Below are 22,384 nucleotides of genomic sequence, written 5' to 3' on the forward strand. Positions count from 1 at the left end.
CCGGAAGAAAAACTTTTTTTTTTTTTTGCATTTTTCTTATCTCCTATAGGAAATATTAAAAAGAATCAGTGTTTTTTAACAAATGGCTCAGATGTCACTTGATACTAAGAGTATCAAACTTTGAATCTTTTCACATTGAATATTTAAACTAAAAAGTAGAGATGGCTCACGCAAGTTTAGTTCCACAAGTTTTTTAATAAGATGTTTTATTATCACTGAAAAATGTTCCCTTCCAAAGTGTAGAGCAGATTTTTAGGGGGTTAACTGCCATGCAGCTGTAATGTAGCATTAATGCAGCAGTTGTATGCAAACAGTCATAAGGAAGATAATATTTTATGCAATTAAAATAAAAGTATTTTACAAATAAAAATCTATTTACACAGTGAATCAATATTAATTTTTGAGAAACTATTTTTCTACTGGAGTAGAAGCTGTGTTCTCCATGTAATTTCCCCTCGTACTTCTGAGACTTTTGAACATCTCGTATGATGAGTTACTATGCCAATGAGGACACATCAGGAATACTGTAAATGCAGTATTTATGTTCCATCAAGAACTCAAACTCCTCTCTACCAGACTTTCAAATGATATGAGGAGACAGAGGCATCAAGAGCAGCAGCAAAAGTAAAGGCAGAGTTATTGGAGTGCTTGTTGACACCAGAATTTGCAATCCTGAGTAAAGGAGACTATATTACCCAGAGATATTGAACTGTTAGCTGTGAGTTTATGTCCACATTATCTACCAAGAGAGTTAATCTGTATAATTCTGGTGACAGTACATACTGTATTTAACTAATGCCGCTGCTAACATTATCTGAAAGGCCATCAACTCAGTTGTTGCCAGGCTACAAACACAACACCCCAATGCATTCATGTCAATTTATAGTGATTTCAAGCACATTTTCCTCTGCTACAGTTCCAACTTTTTAACAGTTTGCCGACTGCTCCACCAAAGAAAATAAAAAGTCGAATTTATTTTATGCCAATATAAAAGATCCCTACAGCTCCTCTTCCATTGAGAAAATTGAGAAGACCACAATCTGACTCTTCTCACCATCCAACTATTCACCCAGTAACATATGCTTCACATGACATCAATTCTTTGACTGCGTGTGCGTGACACAGTATATCAACTTCCGTGTAGAGAGTATCATCCCCACAGGGACGGTGAGCTGACTCCCCAATAACAAGCCCTGGATCACCAGTGACCTGAAAATGCTGCTGAACATGAAGAAGAAAGCCTTTGTGACAGAGATGGAGAGTTATTGAGCACTGAAAAACACTTGAAAAAGAAGATGAAAGAGCAAAGAGTTGTCCAGAAAAAAAGCTAGAAAGCTAGTTCCATTGCAGACCAATGAGAGAGATAGGATGAAAAAGGTCAGAAGCTTTTAGCTGAAGTGGGATTAGGCTCATGGAAGTCTGAACAGAACCAATAATCTGACAGTAGCCCTAATCCAGACAGTGTTTTTCAATAGGTTAACGCCCAGCATGCTCCTCACCTGCCTCACATCCTCCCTGTCCCCTTTTTCATATGGTCACCCTGCACCTCAGTCATGGATCTTAATACATCCTCACCACATATCCCCTCACAACAGGACACACTGTGATCTCCTCTGGCTCCCTTCTAGTCTGTCTCCAGCAGTCAGATTTAAGGAGATGACGTAAATGAACAGGAACAAGGCTGCAGGTTCAGATGGTGTCAGCCCCTGGGTCCTGAAGGCCTGTATGGCACATGGATGTAGGATTCTACAGCACATCTTCAACGCTAGCCTGAGGTCAAAAGAAAATTCCAATGTTGTGGAAGACATCCGATATGTTACCTCAAAATCTCATCTATCTGCTCTATGACTATAGACCAGTGTCCTTAATGTCCCACATTGTGAAAGTCCCAGAGAGACTCAGGTGGCAAGTGAACACCTTTCAGGACCTACAACAGTTTGCTTATTGTCTGGAGGTTGGGGGTTTGACAATGTGAGGTTCAGTGTCTTGCCCAAGGGTACAGCAACATGTTGATTGAGGAAGCTGGGAATCGACCCACCAATCATCCGATTGGAAGATGATCTTCCTAAACTATAGCTGCCCCCTATGAGTTAAAAAAAAAATTGAATGGGTAAAAAAAAGGATTATCCTAATGTCCCTTTTGGGATCAGTAAAATTTGTTTGGAGGTATTTACTGGAAATTGAGCAGATAAGAATGCTAATACCAGTGAAAGGCATACATGCCCGAGACCTTTGCAATTACGGAGCTTGCCAGTGCATTTTTTCTTCCTTGACTTACCCTGGTACTGCTTCTCTCTTCATGTTGAACATCTTATCCCTAGACTACTAAAGCATTTAAAAACATCATAGAAATCACAAACACTAGGGAAACTAATTCTCAGAAACATTATGATATCCTGAACTGAGGGCGATTAAGTATAAAAACTAAAGTGTAGTAATTTCTACATGGTGGAATAGAGCTTTATGGGAATTACTTTCAATTAAATTCTGGAATGTGCACTTTAACTTTAAAGTCTGAATTGTCTGATTTGGGATTTTACATTGAGGAGCAGAGGAGTAACTCAAAGAAAAATTTAACTTTATACCATACATTATGGGGGGCACTGTATGTCTTCATTCAGTTGGGATGATATTTAGTAAGAAAATAATCTAAGCCTAGGCCAGTGTAGGCCTATAGCAGCATAACTATGGGATGTTTCACAATCATCTGGGCCATCCCTAATTATAAGCTTTATCAAAAAGGAAGGTTTTAAGCATAATTTCAAAGGTAAAGTGGGTGTCTGCTTCCTGAATGGATACTGGTAGCTTCTTGCATAAGAAATGTGCCTGATAACCGGAGGATCTGCCTCCCATTCTACTATAGGAAGTGAAGCGAAGGGCTTCCTTGGGAAATCATCAATTTTAAGATATAATGGTACTTGGTCACTAAGAGTTTTATATATGAGCAGAAGAATTTTGAATTCTATTCTCAATATAACAGGGAGACAATGAAGACAAGCTAAAACTATAGAAAAATGTTCCATTGAGTGGCAAAAGGACAACTAGCTCAGGGGGCAGGGACTATTTTACAGGCAGCTTTTTATTCTTTAACTGTGTCAAAACTGGGCTCGCATAATGAAACATGAGCAGCACAGTTGTTTCTGTACAATATATTTATCTACTTCTCCAGTTTTTATTACTAAATTTTGAGTGGGTGGGGGTCTGAGTAATCAGGTGTGCTCCCTTGTGGAATCCTCTCGTAACAAACATTCTACACTGGCAAGTATGAGAGCAGTTATGCTGAGAACAGAGAGGGATGCGGTTCACACCTAAGTGTGAAATGCACCCCATTGGTGAGGGAGCCCCAAAATCACACAGAATTTACTACAATTGTGATAATCCTATATGGCAAAAATTGAGGCATTAAAATTCCACATTGTTAATAGAATGATACTTTAATAATTACCAAAGAGAATTTATATTCTTGAAGTATAAACTGACAAAAAATAACTAGATGGATAACTAAAGTTGATTAACTATTTGAAATAGAAAGCATAGCAGAGAAAGACATGAATGATCCTCAGGGATGACCTTGAACGCATTGGGGGTTTTATTCGTAACATGGCTGCAAGTGAGATGAATTCTTGTTTATATTTAACCATTCAAAATTCTGAACTAAGTTCACATTTATTTCTCACTTTGTTTTTGTTTTTTTAAATATAATTTAATCTGAAATATTGTATAAAATATTGTAACTCTAACCCTATTAGAAAAACATTTCTAAGAAAAAAAACAAAACAAAAAAAACATTTACTATACCTTCATGGGGGTAATTGAGAATGGAATTAATTTTTGGTAATGGGGTTTATTTATTCATGCATCAAACTGTAATGATCCCACTAGCACAGAGGCTGTCCTTTGCATGAAAAGCCCCTTCTTACTAAGCCTCATTCTTAGGCTTAGTATGAATGAGCAGTAAATTGATATACTTACTGCCAAACTAGGCTCTAATCATGTCATAGTCCATATATACACATGTAAAAAGATATTAAACATATTTGTTTGAAAATGTGTTTGCAAGTTATAAAGCATGTTTTAAATACAATCTTAGATTATATGACACTTAATTAACAGTATAGCAACCTCTAACTCTGACTGACTATGATACCATAAAATAAATATACAGCTGGATCTATTTGAAAGTGCTATAATTACAGTAATTTACTTAATTAGAAAGGACTTAAGTTGTCAAATTTAACAAAAAAAAATCTGATTTTTGACACAGCACCTTGTCTAACACACAGTAACAGCCATTTTTTTGTGAGTTTGTTTGGATTTGCAACTTTAAAACTCATGAAACTAAATCCATTCAGTCCAGGAACATAGTCCGCAATCAACAGAAATCTGAGGGGTGATCAGTGGTGGTCCAAGTCAGTAATCCAGGCCATCCTATGTTGTTTATTTTGCTTCTTGGCAGCTCACTTAAGCTTCTCTTGGTAAGGTTAATTTAGAATGGATTTGTTTTTACTAGATTTGAATTGCCTTGTGTGTCACTTTTCTTGAGTACTAAATGCTTCAATTAGTTCTATATTAATGAACTAAACTTAAATCTTCTCTCTTTTTTCAAATTGCCAACACTCCCTTTCTTTCCCAAATTTGACCATTTTGATAAACATTTTAGTCCAGCTTAAACTTATAGCTAACCAGGTCAGAAATACTTTCACATTCTCTACACATGTAGATCTGTTTTTGTCAGTGACTGAACATAGCCACTGATTCAGAAATATGAAAACAATGAGGAAGTTCATAAAAGTTCAATGCCATTGATGGCCCATAGGTGCTGTCTCCAAAACCTCTCTGGCTCCAGTAGATTCTAATTTAGAAAGCATTAGCTGCTTTCCTGAAACACCGTGTCAATAAATTTGTTGTATAGGTCATTATACTTTAAGTATGTTAATTAACTCTTTCTGATCAGTGAGTCATTTTAAAATAACTCCATATCAGGTCTCAAGAATTTATTTTGTCCAATCTTTTTTCAAGTATCACTCTCCAGCTCTACCTTGTTTTCGAAAATGGACACATGGCTACAAAAAGACCAAGATGGCAATGGCAGAATGCAGATCTTGAGGCTTTAAAAAACAATGGGTCGACAAGATGGCTCTTGGTTATGAATTCTTAATCAATGAGTGAGCTAGATCTTAAGTTTCATCTTTGCCACAGAAGAAAAACAAAAATCAGATCTGATAACTGTGTTTTCAAGGCTTCAGGACAGACTTTCATTCAGTAGGCTGACTTTATCATTAGAAAATAATATTTATGACAGGTAATAAGATAAATATTATCTTTAAGGGCTGGTATTGAGAGACTGGCTATGTCAAAGTTAGAGTCAGATGCAAAATCACAAAAATTGTTGCACCATCAAAATACTTGTGGATCTGACTGTATGTATAACAGACTTCTTATTCAACAACAATATATAAATAAAAAGAAATCTCAGAAGGAATAATATATTAAATTTAATATGTAGCAATCATAAAAGGTAAATACACTGTCTTTCATCTGCTGACATTCCTGTACGTCAAGGTGACTGACTTTGAAGAGACTGGACATGAGACTATTCTTATACCATCAGTATCTGAAAATATTTCTGTTCACCTTTAACTATGCCAGCTGCTGGATGAGCCGCAGTTCCGCTGCATCACAAAGATCAAGACCATTGGAAGCACCTATATGGCAGCATCGGGTGTCACCCCAGACATCAGCAATGGCTACACATGCAGGAAGGTACGTATGTCACAGACTTCAGTGACTTCAGCTGACTTCAACCTGTTGCTCAGAGTGTATAGTAACTAAATTGTTTGAGTGGCCCAGATCAAATTGAACCATGTTTTGATTTGTTTTGTATTGTGAAAAAAAATAATGCGATGGTTAGGACTCTTGAACCAGTTATAAGATGCACATAGATACTGACACAGACCTATCTCTATAGCAATCAATAGCTTCTTTCACATATAGCAAGACATACTGTAGATATTGGATATGAAGTTATTTGGTGTTGTATATATTGCAGTTTAAATTCAAAACAGAACTGGAGCAAATGTTTCAAATGTTAGTTTCTAATTGTGAATCATATTTATCAATCATATATCCACATTTTTAATTGCAAGTCGTGAATCAATGCATTAAGTGGATAACATAAAAGCCCACAGGACAAGAGTTTTTTTATTTATTTGTTTTTCCATCATTAGAAGCAGGAAGCCAAATATTATGGACATCCTAATACACTGTACTTGGAAAAAATTGCAGTGAAATGCTGATTTTAAGTCATATTTGTTTTTTTTGTCCTGTAGAAGGAAGAGCAGTCTGACACAGAACGTTGGCAGCACCTGGCAGACCTGGCAGATTTTGCTCTGGCCATGAAGGTCACACTCATGAACATTAATTACCAGTCATTCAATAACTTCATGCTACGCATTGGTATGTGCTAATCCTTTACCTCTGGGTTTTGAGTTGGTGGGATGTTATGTGTTCTTTTGGTTTCATTCAATAAGTAATTATTTGTTATTCATTTTTCAAAACAAAAGTGAATCTGCTCTGTTTGTCAAAATCATACAATGTATTTGTAAGTCGCTTTGGATAAAAGCGTCTGCTAAATACATAAACATAAACATAAAATCAATTTTTACAGGCGTCTTTTTCTAATTATTTTAAGTTAAAAAAATAAAATTTCATTTACAGATGGCTTACGAATTATCCTCTAATAATCATTTATCTTGTTTCTTAATTAAAAAAGCAAAATCCTGCTGTTTGGTGTGTAAGTACAAACAACAGTTAGGACCGTCTCCCCAGCTGAAGGCGGAGGGAGGCTACCCTCTTGTCCACCGGGGTAAACCTCAATATGCAGGCACACAGCCAGGGGGCAATGAGTATGCCAACATCCACTCTGTGCCTCTCACCATGGGCAGCTCCAGAGTGAAAGAGAGTCCAACCCCTCTCAACCCCTTCCTAATTTCGGGTATATAACTTTTAAAGGATAAACTTTTCTGATTTAATGGCAAAATATCCAGAGACAGGACAGTAAATTGATTGTGTGGAGATTTCGAGTTAGATTATGGTTTAGACTTAGGAAAGAATAGTTCCCTATACTGTTCTATTACCTGGCCAAATCCATTTTTAATAGTATGACACAGGAGCAGGGAAGAATGACTTAGCGTGAAAATAACAAATGGGCAGGATGTAATTAGATCATTTTACATTTTACTCAACTCTTGAGATCTGATGGCAGAAGTATGAGCCTCTGGCCAAGGCAGAAGCTGTAGTAGCCCCTACACCAGGGTTGCACGTACACTGCATCTCTGGTGACGAAAGGGTACAATAGAATTGTAGGACGCTTTGTACTTAAAGATGAAGTTCTTGTTGCAGTTGAGGTTAACCAACCACCTCAAATGTTTGACAGCATCATCTTTTTATCTGTCACCTTTGTTGCTTGCCTACCTCCATCATTCAAATCAAACCAACAACAATTTCAAAGAGGGATTGTTAATTTCTTGTCCTTATTAAATGTTCTTGAGGCAAGCTCAAAAGCCAGAGCAGCCTTAAAGTAAAACAAAGTGGTTCCTATACCCATAGTTGTGTGGATCATTATATCACATTTTACTCACCAACTTAAGTGCTGAAACCTAGGGAATTTTGACTTCTAACACAGAGAGAAAGAATATGAATATTTAAAAAAAGATTTATTTGTACAGAAATGTTCATTTATACTGCAAGACTTCTTGTTGATGGACTATGAATTAAGTGTATATGGTACAGTTTTTGTTATTAAAACTTATTTTTCTTACCTTTTAAAACATTTGTTAATTTTTGTATGTGACATTCATTAAGAAAACAACACAGGCCAGATGCACGAATGATGCATACACACAAAATGCCTTTCCTTCCACACCAACTGGCGTGACAGAGCATTTAGAATGTGCACGTCATTCAGACAGTACGTACACATGTATTATAGAAATGCAACTCATATGAAGTTGAAGCAGTCTACCACATCGATAAATGGCAAACTGCTTCTTTATGGCTGGTTTCACTATCATGCTTGTTCAGTTGTGGTGCAGACATTGTCTTATTATGTACAAAATACAGGAATGTTCACATCCATACATGGCTGAAAAAATGAGTGGAAATCAGTTTCATGCACTTATTTATAGTTATTGGATTCGTGATTAATCCACATGAACTGTTAACATTAATTGTCAGGGTTGCTCTGTGACCAAATGGTAATCAACAGGGCTTGTCAGATGCCTAGAGTTTGATACATAGTATCTGCACCGAAAGATTTTAAATTCAGTCTGTCCTAAAGCATTTTGTTATAAAAGTAGCGTGCCAGCCTTTTCGTCTCTGCTGACACAATGAAGAAATAAAAGAATGAATAAAGGACAGCACTATAAATCAAACAGGATTCTCTTTTACAGTAAATACTTCCCAATGTTCTCACAGAAATAGTTATTTCTGCCATTGCTACATAACATAAAAGTCTTGATTTCTTGTGTAATGTGTCAACACTCTCCTGCAGGTCTGAATAAGGGGGCAGTGTTAGCAGGAGTAATTGGTGCACGCAAACCCCACTACGACATCTGGGGCAACACTGTGAACGTGGCTAGTCGCATGGAGTCCACAGGGGTAATGGGAAACATCCAGGTACAGCTTTCTGCTTTATTGCAAACGTGTCGATTAGTCAACCCAGTGTAATGTAGATTTTAATGTAGATATCAAATTCAAAATGTTGAAAGAAAGCATTATACTAAAATGTACCATGTTAGTGGTGATTTGTTGCAACATCTGTGGTCATGAATATTCATCTTTGTATTTTCTACTCAACTTTTTTTTCTCTTAAAAGCTCTCTCTTTTTTTACCATATTTTTCACATGCTGTACTGCTGGAGATATTTCTACTGGAATTTTTGACAAACTTTTTCAATTGTTACGAAGAGTAACAAGTTTAACATATTTACAAGTGGAAGCAGCTGATTGAGCTTTAAAGCCAAATTAATGACCCCAAGTTTCAATGGGTCTATGAGAAAATGCTGTTTATGTAGAACAGGAGCAAAATGGAGAAAGCCTAAAACAGTTTTTAACTTCTCATCTTCAATCATCATGAGAAATGTAAGACTGGCAAGTAAAATAATTAACAAGCTTGATTCACTTGAGCATCCAAATGACAGTGTGCAGAAAACATTTGTCAGATATCGACTGGGGGTCCAGGAGGTCTTTAACTTGCTACATGTCCTATTCTAGGTGTCCATTGCCAATGCAACTCAGCAGAGCCATTGTTGTAATGTTAGTGGTGCTTGTCATGGTGGGAAAACGGCTCAGCCAGTTAAGGAAGCAAAAACTTGAGAGTGTGAGGGTTTTTTGTGAGCCAATGGAACTTTAGTTTGCCTCAAAGAAACTCTGAGATCAGATGCTTCGTGACTGGGAAATGGTGCTTCGCCAGCTGCCAACGGGGGCAGTGGCAGCTCAGGTGGAAGAGCAGTCGCCTAACAATTGAAAGGTTGGTGGTTTCCCGGCTTCTCCGGGCCACATGGGTAATTTGGAAGCTCAAGTGAATTCTTGGTCAAAACACTGAACCCCAAGTTGTGTACCGATGAATCCATTGTTGTGTATGTAGTAAAAAGAACTGTGTAGCTTTATGGACTAACAGGTGCTGTATGAGTGTATGAATGAATGGGTGAATGTGCCATGTAGTGTTAAAACGCTTTAAGCGGTCAGCTAGACTAGAAAAGCACCAGGAAGGAGGGATTGAAGATATAGTCTGGCAGGAAAGGAAATACTTTTAAGATCCTCTCAGCCAGACATGATATAACAAACAACGTAACACCATTCAAAGAATACCTGTTGAGAAACACAAGTTATTGACAACAATAATGCCAAATGCACATAACATCATTTGAGAAATTAAACAGGGGAAAAAAAGAGTGCAAAGTGAGGAAAGGTATGAGATAAGAGGCCCCCTCTTATAGGCCTATAGCAGCTTAACTATGGTATGTTTCAGAATCACCTGAGCCATCCCTAACCATAAGCTTTATGAAAGAGGAAAGTTTCAAGCCTAATCTTAAAGGTAGCGAGGGTGTGTGCTTCCTGAATCCAAACTGGCAGCAGGTTCCACAGAGAGGGCCTGATAACTGAAGGCTCTCCCTCCCATTCTACTTTTAGAAACTCTGGGAGCCACAAGTAAACCTGGAGTTTGGGAGCGAAGTGCTCTGTTAGGAAATCTAACTATGAGATCTTCAAGATATTATGGAGCTTGGTCATTAAGAGCTTTACATGTGAGGAGAAGAATCTTAAATTCTATTCTGAATTTAACAGGGAGCCAATGAAGAGAAGCTAAAACTGGAGAAACATGATCTCTCCTGTTAGATCTCATCAGAACTTTGTCTGCAGCATTTTGGATCAACTGGAGGCTTTTCAGGGAAGTTAGGGGACAGCCCAATAATAGAGAATTACAGTAGTATGAATCTGAGCAAGTGGCCATGACTTGTGGAGTCCCCCAGGCATCAATTCTTGGACTTGTATATGCTCCCTTTGGGTCAGATATTGCAGAACTTTAACATCAATTATCACAGTTATGCAGATGATACACAACTTTATGTGTCTCTGTCACCAGACGACTGCAGCCCAGCAGACGTACTGTGTCAGTGTCTGGAAGAAATAAACACCTGGATGAGAGAGAATTTTCAACAACTAAATGAAGACATAACTGAGATCATTCTGTTTGGTAGCAAAGAGAAGAGGGTCAGCATTGGTAAATACCTTGGGACTCGGGCCCTTACAATCACTGACCAAGTTCGTAACCTTGGAGTGTTGACAGACTCAGATCTGACTTTCAGCAGCCACATCAAAGCTGTCACCAAGGCAGCTTTTTACCAACTCATAAACATCAACAGAATTAAAGGTTTTCTCTCCCAAAAAGACCAGGAGAAACTCATCCATGCATTCATCTCCAGCAGACTCGATTACTGTAATGGTCTTTTAACTGGCCTTCCCAAAAAGATCATTAAACATCTGCAGCTTATCCAGAACGCTGATGCTAGAATTTTATCCAGGACTAAGAGATCTGAATACATCACACCAGTTTTAAAATCTTTACACTGACTTCCAGTCTGTCACAGAATATATTTTAAAAGTCTACTGATGGTTTACAAATTCCAGAACGGTCTAGGCCCAAAATACATCTGTGATATGTTCAGAGAATATAAACCTAGCAGAGCTCTTAGATCCAAGGACTCAGGTCAGCTGGTCCAGTCCAGAGTCTAGAGTAAACATGGAGAAGCAGCATTTAGCTGTTATGCTGCAAACAAGTGAAACAAACTGCCAGTGGAGATTAAACTGTCACCAAAGGTAGACATTTTTAAATCAGGTTAAAAACATTTCTTTTCTCATTTCGCTATGCAGGAAATCTGGATGGTATCTTTTTAATTTATTTGATCTAAACTGTTGCTTGTTTTTAAGAATTTTAATTTAATTTGAAATATTCTACTTTTCTTTTTATATTATTTTATTTATTTTTAATGCTTCTTTCATTCCCTGCTGCAATGCTTTTATTTTATATAAAGCACTTTGAATTGTTTTGTACATGAAATGTGCTACACAAATAAATTTGACTTGACTTGAGTAGTCCAATCTTAAAGTAACAAATGCATGGAGCAGTTTTTCTGAATCACTCTGAGACAAGATGTTCCTGATTTTAACAATATTACGAAGGTAAAAGATGGCAGTCCCAGAAACCTGTTTAATGTGTGCGTCAATTGATAAATTCTAGTCTAAAATAACTCCAAGGTTCCTCACTGTAGTACTACAAACCAAGAAAATACCATCTAGAGTAATTATATAGGTAGACAATTTCTCCCTGAAGCGCTCAGGTCCAAAGAGAATAACTTCAGTTTGTCTGAATTTAGAAGCAGAAAGTTCTCAGTCATCCAGCTCTTTATGCCTTTAAGACATGGTTCATAAAGTTGACTATTGAACTATTGGGTTCATCTGGTTTCATAGATAAGTACAGCTGAGTATCATCAGCATAACAATGGAAATTTATGCCATGCTGTCTGATAATGTTACCTAATGGAAGCATGTATAAAGTAAAGAGAATCGGTCCAAGCACAGAACCCTGAGGAACTCCATGACTTACTTCAATGTGTGAGGAAGATTCTTCATTTACAAAAACAAACTGGAATCTATCAGATATATATGACTTAAACCAGCCTAATGCAGTTCCTTTAATCCCAATAACATGTTCAAGTCTCTGTAACAGAATGCTGTGATCGATCGTATCAAATGCAGCACTGAGATCCAACAGGACAAGCACAGAAACAAGTCCGCTATCAGAGGCTAAGAGGAGATCATTGGTAACTTTCAACAGTGCTGTTTCTGTGCTATGATGCACTCTGAATCCTGACTGAAACTCTTCAAACAGATTATTTCTGTGTAAATGATCACAAAGTTGAACTGCAACTATTTTTTCAAGAACTTTAGACAAAAAAGGGAGATTGGATATAGGTTGATTATTAGCCAACACCTCTGAATCAAGAGTAGGTTTTTTTAAGTAAAGGTTTAATTACAGCAACCTTAAAACTCTGAGGTACATATCCTGTCAACAAAGACAAACTGATCAAATCCAATATGGAAGTATTGATTATGGGGAAAACCTCCTTTAACAGTTATGTTGGGATTGGGTCTAAAATACAAGTTGATGGTTTCGAAGAAACTATTGCTGTTGTTAGCTCAGAAAGAAACTGGACAGAAACAGTCTAAATATAAATCAGGTTCTGAAGATACTTCTAAAGCTGCTGTATTTGATGATACATCAGTGATAATAGTGGGAATCTTCTCTTTGATAGAAACAATTTTACTGGTAAAGAAGCTCTTGAAATCATTGCTACTGAGAGTTAAATACATTGCTCAACAGAGCTCGGAGTCTTTGTCAGTTTTGCTACAGTGTTGAAAAGAAACCTGGGATTGTTTTTATTATCTTGTATGAATGATGAATAATAAGCAGTTCTAGCTTTTACAAAGGGCTTTCTTATACATTAATTGCGTTCCTCTAGTTTGGAAGAGTCTCAATTAGTCTAGAAAGATAGTTTAATGTCTCTCCAACTTTCTTGTAGCCTGCTTTAAAGCAGCTGTGAATTATACCAAGAAGCCAACCTCCTCTGACTGATTACCTTCCTTTTCAGAGGGGCAACATTGTCCAGTGTTGTACGCATTGAAACTGTAGTGCTGTCAACAAGAGAGTCAAGTTTTACCGGAGTAAAATTTAGGTAGCTGTCCTCTTTCATATTTGTACATGGCAGTGAAGACAAGGATGGAATTAACTCTTTAAATCTGGTTACAGCATTCTCTGACAGACATCTTCTATATGTAAAATTCTTCTCAGAAGCCGGATAGTCAGAATTAGAAAATACTTTATTAACCCCCTGAGGGGGAAATTAATTTTGCAATAGGCAGCTTGCACCTAACGCGCATGCGCACAATTAAAGAGTTGCAATGGGTTAGGGTAGGGGTAAAAAACACAGCCTCCAGACTATGCTCCTTCGGGAGTACAATGTGGGGCTGGGAAAAAAATCTCAGCAACATCAAGAACAGCAAACATAAGCTCACCATCTAACATAGAACTCAAAACATAAGCAAACATTTGTTCACTTCATACATAAAAACGCAAAAAGAACTTGAAGGCGTGGGGTGGGGGTAAGCCCAGAGATTTGCTACGTCTGGCTCTCAACCAGTGTCTCAATTCACAGAATGTCATTGTGATACCACAGCAGGTTGCCATGGAGAAGTCCTTGATTGGGTCCAAGACGGAGTCAACAATCACCAGGTGTCCGTGAAGAAAGGGACGGGGGGAAAGGAGTTCACAGGTTTCGCAGCAACAATCTCGGGGGGGGTTTGTTACAGCGGCAGCCTTGGCCAAGGCCGGTGCCAGGAGAGCAGGAATGCAGATTAGATCATGATTGTTGGGTTAGGGCGAGTAGTCGTATTTCAATGGACAAGACTTACTCCGTTTGTCCATTCTGGTCACAAAAACTATCCATATGCCTTTGCAAAGCCACAAACTTCTCCAAGATGTTTTCCATATTGCGGTTAATGACCACAGTCTGAGCGCCAACAGCTCTGCCCACTGCTTCAATCATGTCGGGCAGCTTGGGATAAAAACTCTGATAATTCAGACAAAAACTGAGAATAAGGGCCAGACTGACGATACACAACAAGAAGTAGAAGAGGTTTTTGTAATTTCCAGTTTGGGAAAAACTGAAAATCAGAGATTCACAAGAGCCAAAACCAATCTTGTGTCTAGGACTGATTAGTAACCCTGATCTGATCACCTTTCATGTGGGTGACCTGCATACCCTCTTTTCGGGATACTGGAGGATGCCTAGGAGTTTACCCAACTAGTCCATATGTGTTATGTGAGATGGCTTGTGACCATTTTTCTGCTGACTTAGTTACGGTATCAAGCACGTAATACATCCTCTCTTTGAAGTTTTGGCAAATAATGTGGTCCGATTATATCAGCCTCGGGGTAAAGACCTCCAGCATGCACTGGGCAGTTCACAACCAAGTGTGAAGCAGCAATTTCAAGTCTGACGCCATGGTCCTCAATCAGAAAAGTGGAGGAATTTAAATATCATGGAGTCTTGTTCACATACAATGGTTGAATGGAAAGTGAGATTGAAAGGCATATTGAGGATCTGTCATAGGATACAAATGCTGTAGTGTACTTCCTGTTGTGGTTAAGAGAGAACAGAACTGGATTGAGTGATTGCTGGCTAACAACATCCTGGAACTATTTGAAAGTTACGCGAATCACGTGACAATCAAGCATTTTCAACTTCCATTGTCAATACTCTGTCGATGAGATTATTATAGTAGGGAGGGGGGCAGTTATACAAAGGGCTGTGAGGATGGTTTGAATAAAGCAATGTGTTCCAAAGGTGGATTAGGCACTATGATGAACCTGTGGGCCATCAAAGAGACAGGGATTTGACAAATGACACTTTTTTTTGTCCCTTTTTCTAACTCATTATTTCTGGACAAGAATAACAAATGAAACATATATGAACACCATTTCTTGGCCACTGAAACACCAAAGTCAAAATCAAGATATGATTGAAAGACAGACACTTTCCACTGATTTTAAAATTATTGTCATATGCATAAAATAGAAATAAAAATATGAAAAAAGATCATAACTAAGGAATAGCTTTGTCCATAGTTGTGTATATAAATTGAGAAAAGGACCTCAAAAAGGAAAAATAAGAGGAAAATTATGTGTTCAAAATCCAATGTCACTAAAAGTTGCGTAATCAACAAACCGCCACACAGCAATGTAATTAGTGATGTCATCACATGCAAATTAAGTGATTCATTTACTACCTTTACTATCTTTACGAATGCTCAGTTATTTCATGACCAATATCCCTTTAACTCTAACCACTTTTGAACTTTAGCCTTTTGAAATCTTGTTGTTAAAATGTATTTTCTTTTTTTTTTTTTTAAAGACACGGCCCTAAAAGTATTACATTCCATCTATCCATCCCTTTTCTATACCCGTTTAATCCAACTCAGGGCCGTGGGGGGGCTGGAGTTCATACCAGCTTTCATTGTGCGAGAGGCAGGGTACACTCTGGATAAGTCACCTGTCCATCACAGGGCCACACAAAGTCAAACAAGACAAACAACCATGCATACCCACAATTACTCCTAGGGTCAGTTTAGAGACACCAATGAACCTAACATACATGTTTTTGGGCAGAAGGAGAAATCAAGAATACCCTGGGAGAACCCATGCAGACACTGGGAAAACATGCAAACTCCACAAAGAAAGGCCCCAGCTGGGATTCGAACCAGTAACCCTCTCACTGTGAGGTGATGTTGCTAATAAGAGTTACATTTATGCTTATGTTTATGCATTTATCAGACGCTTTTATCCACAGCGACTTACAAATGAAGATATAACAAGTTATATAAAAAAAAAGCTAACAATGAACTACATAGAAGGAACCCACTAGTCAGACTCTGTCAGAGATGACAGAGTAGAGATAGAGTGCAGGCACAGAGGGAAGTGCAGAAAGATGAAGTGCAGAGATAGAGGGGGTAGGGAAGTACAGGGTAAGTGCAAGTACTCTGTCCTGGCAGTTGTGTTCACAACAAAGAACTGACAGATAGCTAACGAGAATGAAGATTGGGACTTTCCTTCCATGAAACTTTACTTGAAACGATTTCACTTCTTTTCAATCTCTCATTTTCATTCTGTTCAGATTCGTACAACTACAAGAGACATAAAATACAATAAATGTAACATAAATAGTAACTAAATAAGTAACATTTAAATGACATAAATGTAAACAATCGTTGAAGATATAACAGATTGATTACAAATTAAGATAACAGATTTAACAATCTCATACATTACATTACTTGCTTGCTCGGCAACCAGTTAGCAATACACAAAGTGGCTAGACATGTCATACTAACACGCAAGTATTCTTACATTAAAACAAATATTTATGAACTTATTATCTTTAGAAATGTTACGCTCACTGTTTCATAACTATCAGTATCTCATTCATTGAACACTTACGGATTTATATACTTCAAGGATCAGAGCAAGGAAACAGCTGTTACACGCATCTCAACAAACTGACCAATAACTGACAAGCAACGGCTAGTGAAGGAAACGGCAAGGGAAAGGAACAGCAACGGCAATGGCATAGATGCAGTTTCAGAACTCGCTTTTGAAGGACTCCGTTGCCACATCCACTGCGCTGCTTTCATAACATGACAAAAAAAACAACCACACGGGAGACAGAACAGCTAGGATAGGAGATGCTCTCTGAAGAGCTGGGTTTTCAAGAGTTTCTTGAAGATAGACAGGTACGCCCCTGTTCTGGTAGCGCTCGGTAGGTCATTCCACCATCGGGGAACAACACATGAAAAGAGGTTGGATTGTCTTAGTCGTGGTGTAGGCACTGCTAGACGACAATCCTGGGACCAACGGAGGGACCCAGTTGTGACATAAGCCTTTGCAAGAGCATTCAAATAGATGTGAGCCGTTCCATTAAGGACTTTGCAGGCTAACATCAGTGACTTGAATTTGATGTAGGCGACTAAGGGTAGCCAGTGGAGTTAAATGAACAGAGGGGTGACATGTGGTCTTTTAGGCTGATTGAAGACCAAATGCGCCGCCGCATTCTGTATCATCTGCAGAGGTTTTACAGCACAGGCTGGGAGACCAGTTAGGAGAGCATTGCAGTTGTCAAGGTTGGATATGACCATGGCCTGCACCAGGAGCTGGGTGGCATGTTGGGTTAGGTATGGTCTGATTTTTCTTATGTTTAGTAATGCAAACCGGCATGAACGGGCAACCGAGGTAACGTGTTCTTTAAAGGTTAGTTGGTCATCAATCATGACACCCAAGTTTCTAGCTACCTTTGATGGAGCAAGAGATAGGGATTCGGTTTGGATGCAGATGCTGTGTTGTATGGTTGGTTTGGCTGGGAAGACAAGCAGTACAGTTTTTGGGAAGTTAAGTTGGAGGTGATGGGCTTTCATCCATGTTGATATGTCAGAGAGACAGTCTGAGATTCGTGCTGAGACCGTGTGGTCGTCAGGTGGGAATGACAGATAGAGCTGGCTATCATCAGCATAACATTGGTATGAGAAGCCATGTGATCGAATGATCTGGCCCAGTGAGGTTGTGTATATGGCAAAGAGAAGAGGTCCCAGTACCGAATCTTGAGGGACCCCTGTGGCGAGGTGGTGCGCTGCAGAAGTGTGGCCAAGCCAGGATACCTTGAATGACCGACCAGTAAGGTATGATTCAAACCAGGAGTGTGCTCTCCCTGTGATGCCCATGCTAGAGAGTATGGACAAAAGGCTACTGTGGTTGACAGTGTCAAATGCAGCCGATAAGTTGAGCAGGATAAGTACAGATGACTTAGCTGTCGCTCTGGCTTCTTTCTTTTTCCAAAGAAAACTTTTTTTGTAATAGTTACTTTTTTCTGTTTTGTGTGTACAAAGTTAATGTACAGAAAACATAAATGTCCACTTTTCATGTTGATTTACACAGTAATATTTCTTTCCTAAGAGAGAATGTTACCCTTAGTGCTGAGCCAGTGGTTGATGTTTTAAATTGAATTCAGTTGTTTCCAAAGGGAGATTAAATTGCTGCAGTTTTAAGTGTTAGCAAAGATATACTAATGTTATCGATAGATTTTTCAAAAAATGTCATAAAACCAGCTGACAAACATTTAAAAAGTTTAAGTGTAGAAAAGTGTAGCAGACATAGGTGTGGTTGAAATATTCAGAGATTGCCCTGAATAGATTTAGGCATTCACTTGTGAACCAGATCCAGAGATACTTAAACTCAAACAACTACAGCCTGGAATTTGGAATAGCTGAGTTTATTCCCAACTGCTTCATACTCAGCTGCAAACTACTCCAGTGCCCGCTGAAGGTCGTGACTCGAAAAAGCCAACAGAACGACATCATCTTCAAAAAGCAAAGTTGAGGTTCCCAAACTGGATACCATTCTCTCCCCGACTATGCTGTGCAATCCTGTCTATGAAAATAGTGATAATTTGGCTGATGATATCACTCTCAGCATTTCTGTTAGCACAGATGAACATGTAGACAATATGGACAGGAGCTTAAAAACAAACAATTTGACAGCAGGGATGCTCCTTCTCAATGACATCTGCTATATTACACCATCTGTTTTTAACAAGCACTGCTATTCCTCTTCCTTCACTTTATCTCTTTGTCTGCAGTCTTTGGTTGCCCATATAGTCAGGGCCGAGTAGATAGGTTTTAGGTTTGTTCTTGTAGCCAGGTGTTGATTAAATAATCTATTTTATCAGCTAGTGAGCTCACACTCAGAAATGGTTTAAACTTCCTCCTTTTTATCCATTTTGTTCTTGCGCTGCATCCTAGACATCTTCTCTTCAACTCTTCTGGTTTTGGGGTCTTATTTCAAATTACATTTATAAGTTAATATATAACATGCAAGTTTATTTATGATAAGCATTCATACTGTTAAAAATCATCATGAATTATTTTCTCATTAATTCCTATATTCTTGTGTGTGTGCGTGCGTGCCTGTGGCATGCATGTGTTTTATTCAGGTGGTGGAGGACTGCTACAACATTCTAAAGGAGTATGGCTTCCGATTTGTAAGGAGAGGGCCAATCTTTGTAAAAGGAAAAGGGGAGCTGCTCACTTTTTTCCTTAAAGGAAGAGACAAACAAGGTTCATTTATCAACAGTTCCTCTATCACTCTGCCACACCAGGTGGTGGACAGTTGAGCTCAGCTCTGGCAAATACACATACCGATGGACATACACACTCCCCATCAGTCATGTCTACAATATAGTTTTTTGGTGAAGGAAAAAGAAACCCAAATTACTCCATTTGCCATCTGCTACTCATAAATGCATAAACTTGGGTACCTTACTTACAGAAACGTATATGTTCCTATGTTCCATACCGATGGTATTTTATTTAAAAATTTAAAGGAGACAGTTTTTTTTGTTTTTTTTTTTAGAAGTTGACAGCATTTCCTGAGATGTAAACAAAATGTATATGATATACTGTGTGTCTATCAGCTTCTTTAAACATGAATTCAGATTAGCCTGTTTTATGTGGAATAAACCATTTGACTCTACTCTGTTCTGCAGGGTCTACCTCAGTAACTCTGTAACAGTGTTGTGCAAGTTCACATTTCACTAGAAGTACTTCAAACTTTAGTTCACACAGATTAAAATGAACTAGTTTATGCTCCAAATAGGCTTGATTATGTTATATTGTCATATTTAGTTATCACTTTGCATCTTTGAATGATCTTTCTTTTATAGTACGTCGTGTTCTAAGGTATTGGAACATGATCAACACAATATCTGGGCAGATGCACGAACATCTCTGACTTGGTCTGTTTTATTAGTAAACATCAGGATATTTAAAAAACAAACAAACAGTCATTTAAAAAATATTTAAGCTCCCAAAACTCAGCCACATTTGCTCCTTACTGTGAATTCCATGAACTATATTTAGCTTGTTTGGCTTTCATCGACACTGTTCACGTTTGTTTTAGTTTTCACACACGGTGGCAACATCTTTTTGATCAATATATCTCTGTGCTTGGTTGATACAGGTTGACTTAGGTTGTAGTAGCAGACACACTGCAGGACAATTGTCCTGAATATGACTATGTTAAAAGACCACAGCAAGCTTTGAACCTTTTACTATGTGGTTTTAGCCACAGTCAACCCCACAATTCCTTCACATCGGTTATCTTTCTTCAGCCATAAAAAAAAAAGTTAACTTTACATTGCAGGTGGTCTCCCCAGGCTTTCCACAATGCAAAGTCTATATCTATTCATCCTTTAGTTGCATCTGGCAGGCCCTCACTGTGCCTACTCTTTTATGTCTCTTCTGAAATCTGCTTGTTATAGTACACTACTTTGTACACAACTTAGTACAATTAGTACACCATTTCTGTCAGATTGTCTGTTGTATGAATATTGCTTCCCAATTCTAAATGTCTGTAATTATCACCCAGCGTTCCAAGCAGCCTATTTTTTTAAAAGTTCAAATCATAAATTACTCCGTTAATAAAATAATTTGATGGTAAAAACAGTCTATTGCAGTGGTTTTTGTTTGACGCACACCCCGTGTTTTGTATAGCAACATCTCACCCTAACATACTTTATTCTTGAAAAGAACATTGTTCAGTGTTAGAGTAAGCAGTGGTCACTTCATGTTGTTTTTTTTTGGAACCAGCCTATTTATAGCACTTTTTTTTCTTATTCCCAAATAGATTAAATGCATGTTTTACCTAAAAATTCTCATGTTTATGCATTTGGCAGACACTTTTCTCCAAAGTGACTTACAGGTAGGGGGTCTTGCCTAAGGACCCCCACTGGAGGCAGTACCTTTCATGCAGGGGATTTGAACCCAGGTCTCACATGGAAGGTGGCAAGCATACCACTACACTATTGAGTCCCTACTAGCAGCCCCAGAGATTCTCACTTCTGCTGCATGCCCCCTCCTCTCTGCAAAAATTGTGTATTCCTCTCAAGGTGCCAACTGTCTCCATTGTATTGTGAACAGCCACTCCACCCCACAGTGAGGTTGCTGCCTGTAATAACAAAGGCCAAACTGTTGTTTGAATGAACTCTGATTAGCTAAAGATAGTGTGTGTTGTACTAAGAATAACAATTTTTCCATTTGATCATTTATTTATCCAACAAACTGATATATACAGTTACCTTACTTTGTCAGTTGACCTGAGAAACCATCTCTATTTCTCATAAAAACATTTTTAAAAAGCCTTGTCATTTTAGGAAAGGACAAACTAAATCCTTCACGAATGGTAATTTGAAGGTTATACTCTTACAACCCTAACCCAACCCCCCGATTTCAATGACAATTTACTCTGCCAAGATCACAATGTCAGAGGGCAGAGGACTGGAATTAGTGCCCCAAAATACAATTTTAGCTTGGCACAAAAAAAAAAAACTACAAATAGACGGTATAACTTCAGGAAAATAAATGTTTATTTCACATTAAGAAAAACAGGCTCACTATGTATGTAGGCTATACAAAGCACATAAGTGTAGTAATTGCATTATAATTGAATTGTATGTTGGTATGTTTTGCTTTTGGCAAAAACGGTTGATACCAGTCATGCCAATGTGGTGACGCAAGCAATGGGGAGGAAGCAAAACAAAAGGAAATATATTTATGGAGGGGAGACCAAGTAATATGGTCAGACAACGCCACCTTGGGACTTGCACCCAAGGAAATAGATTGAACAGTTACCAAAAAGGCAGCCAGGTCTGTCAATATGGCATGGAGACATGGTTCCATTTTAAATACATATTTAGAAAATACTAATTTCCTTAAAACACCAAACCATTCATACGAGGAGGGGGAGCAGCATCATGGCTGAGGCATACTGGTGGTGAGGAGGAGAGGTCAAGACTGAGTGAGAGGAATCCCAGAGAAGGGGCACCTGAACCACCTGTGCCAATCCCAACCATGACAAATCAGGGAGACATACACATACACACAATCCTGAAAAAGAAAAAAGAAAACCAATTAAACAATAAATCAGTAAGTAAAACCACTGAATAGCTAGAATTTGACCCCACAGTCCATTCAAACAGGGGTTAGAATGATGCGACCCCGTTAACAAGGACACAGACCCCAATCCCTGCCACAGACTAGTATCCGGTGGCGTTGAGGGCCGAATATGCAGTCTGAATGGCTATCAGCTGTCGGAAAAAAGGGCCCAAAGCGCGTCGCCGACAGCCACCAGGAGCAGGACTGGAAAGCAGCATCGAGAACAGAGAGCA

The 22,384-nt window shown here is 38.4% G+C and overlaps 1 protein-coding gene across 2 annotated transcripts in view; it reads left to right on the forward strand.

The window, feature by feature from the left end:
• The window catches only part of adcy3a (adenylate cyclase 3a), a 118,884-nt gene extending 98,240 nt beyond the window's left edge, over positions 1-20,644 (forward strand). For both annotated transcript variants that reach the window (XM_072395036.1, XM_072395037.1), the window contains exons 18-21: positions 5,650-5,763; positions 6,330-6,456; positions 8,552-8,676; positions 19,154-20,644. In XM_072395036.1, coding sequence (XP_072251137.1) covers positions 5,650-5,763; positions 6,330-6,456; positions 8,552-8,676; positions 19,154-19,333 — 546 coding nt within the window. In that variant the 3' untranslated portion in view covers positions 19,334-20,644. The remainder of the gene's footprint in view (positions 1-5,649; positions 5,764-6,329; positions 6,457-8,551; positions 8,677-19,153) is intronic.
• Positions 20,645-22,384: the final 1,740 nt, after the last annotated feature.

The sequence above is a fragment of the Leuresthes tenuis genome, unplaced genomic scaffold (assembly GCF_036924035.1).
Source record: "Leuresthes tenuis unplaced genomic scaffold, fLeuTen1.0.hap1 SCAF_10, whole genome shotgun sequence".
Lineage (NCBI taxonomy): Eukaryota > Metazoa > Chordata > Actinopteri > Atheriniformes > Atherinopsidae > Leuresthes > Leuresthes tenuis.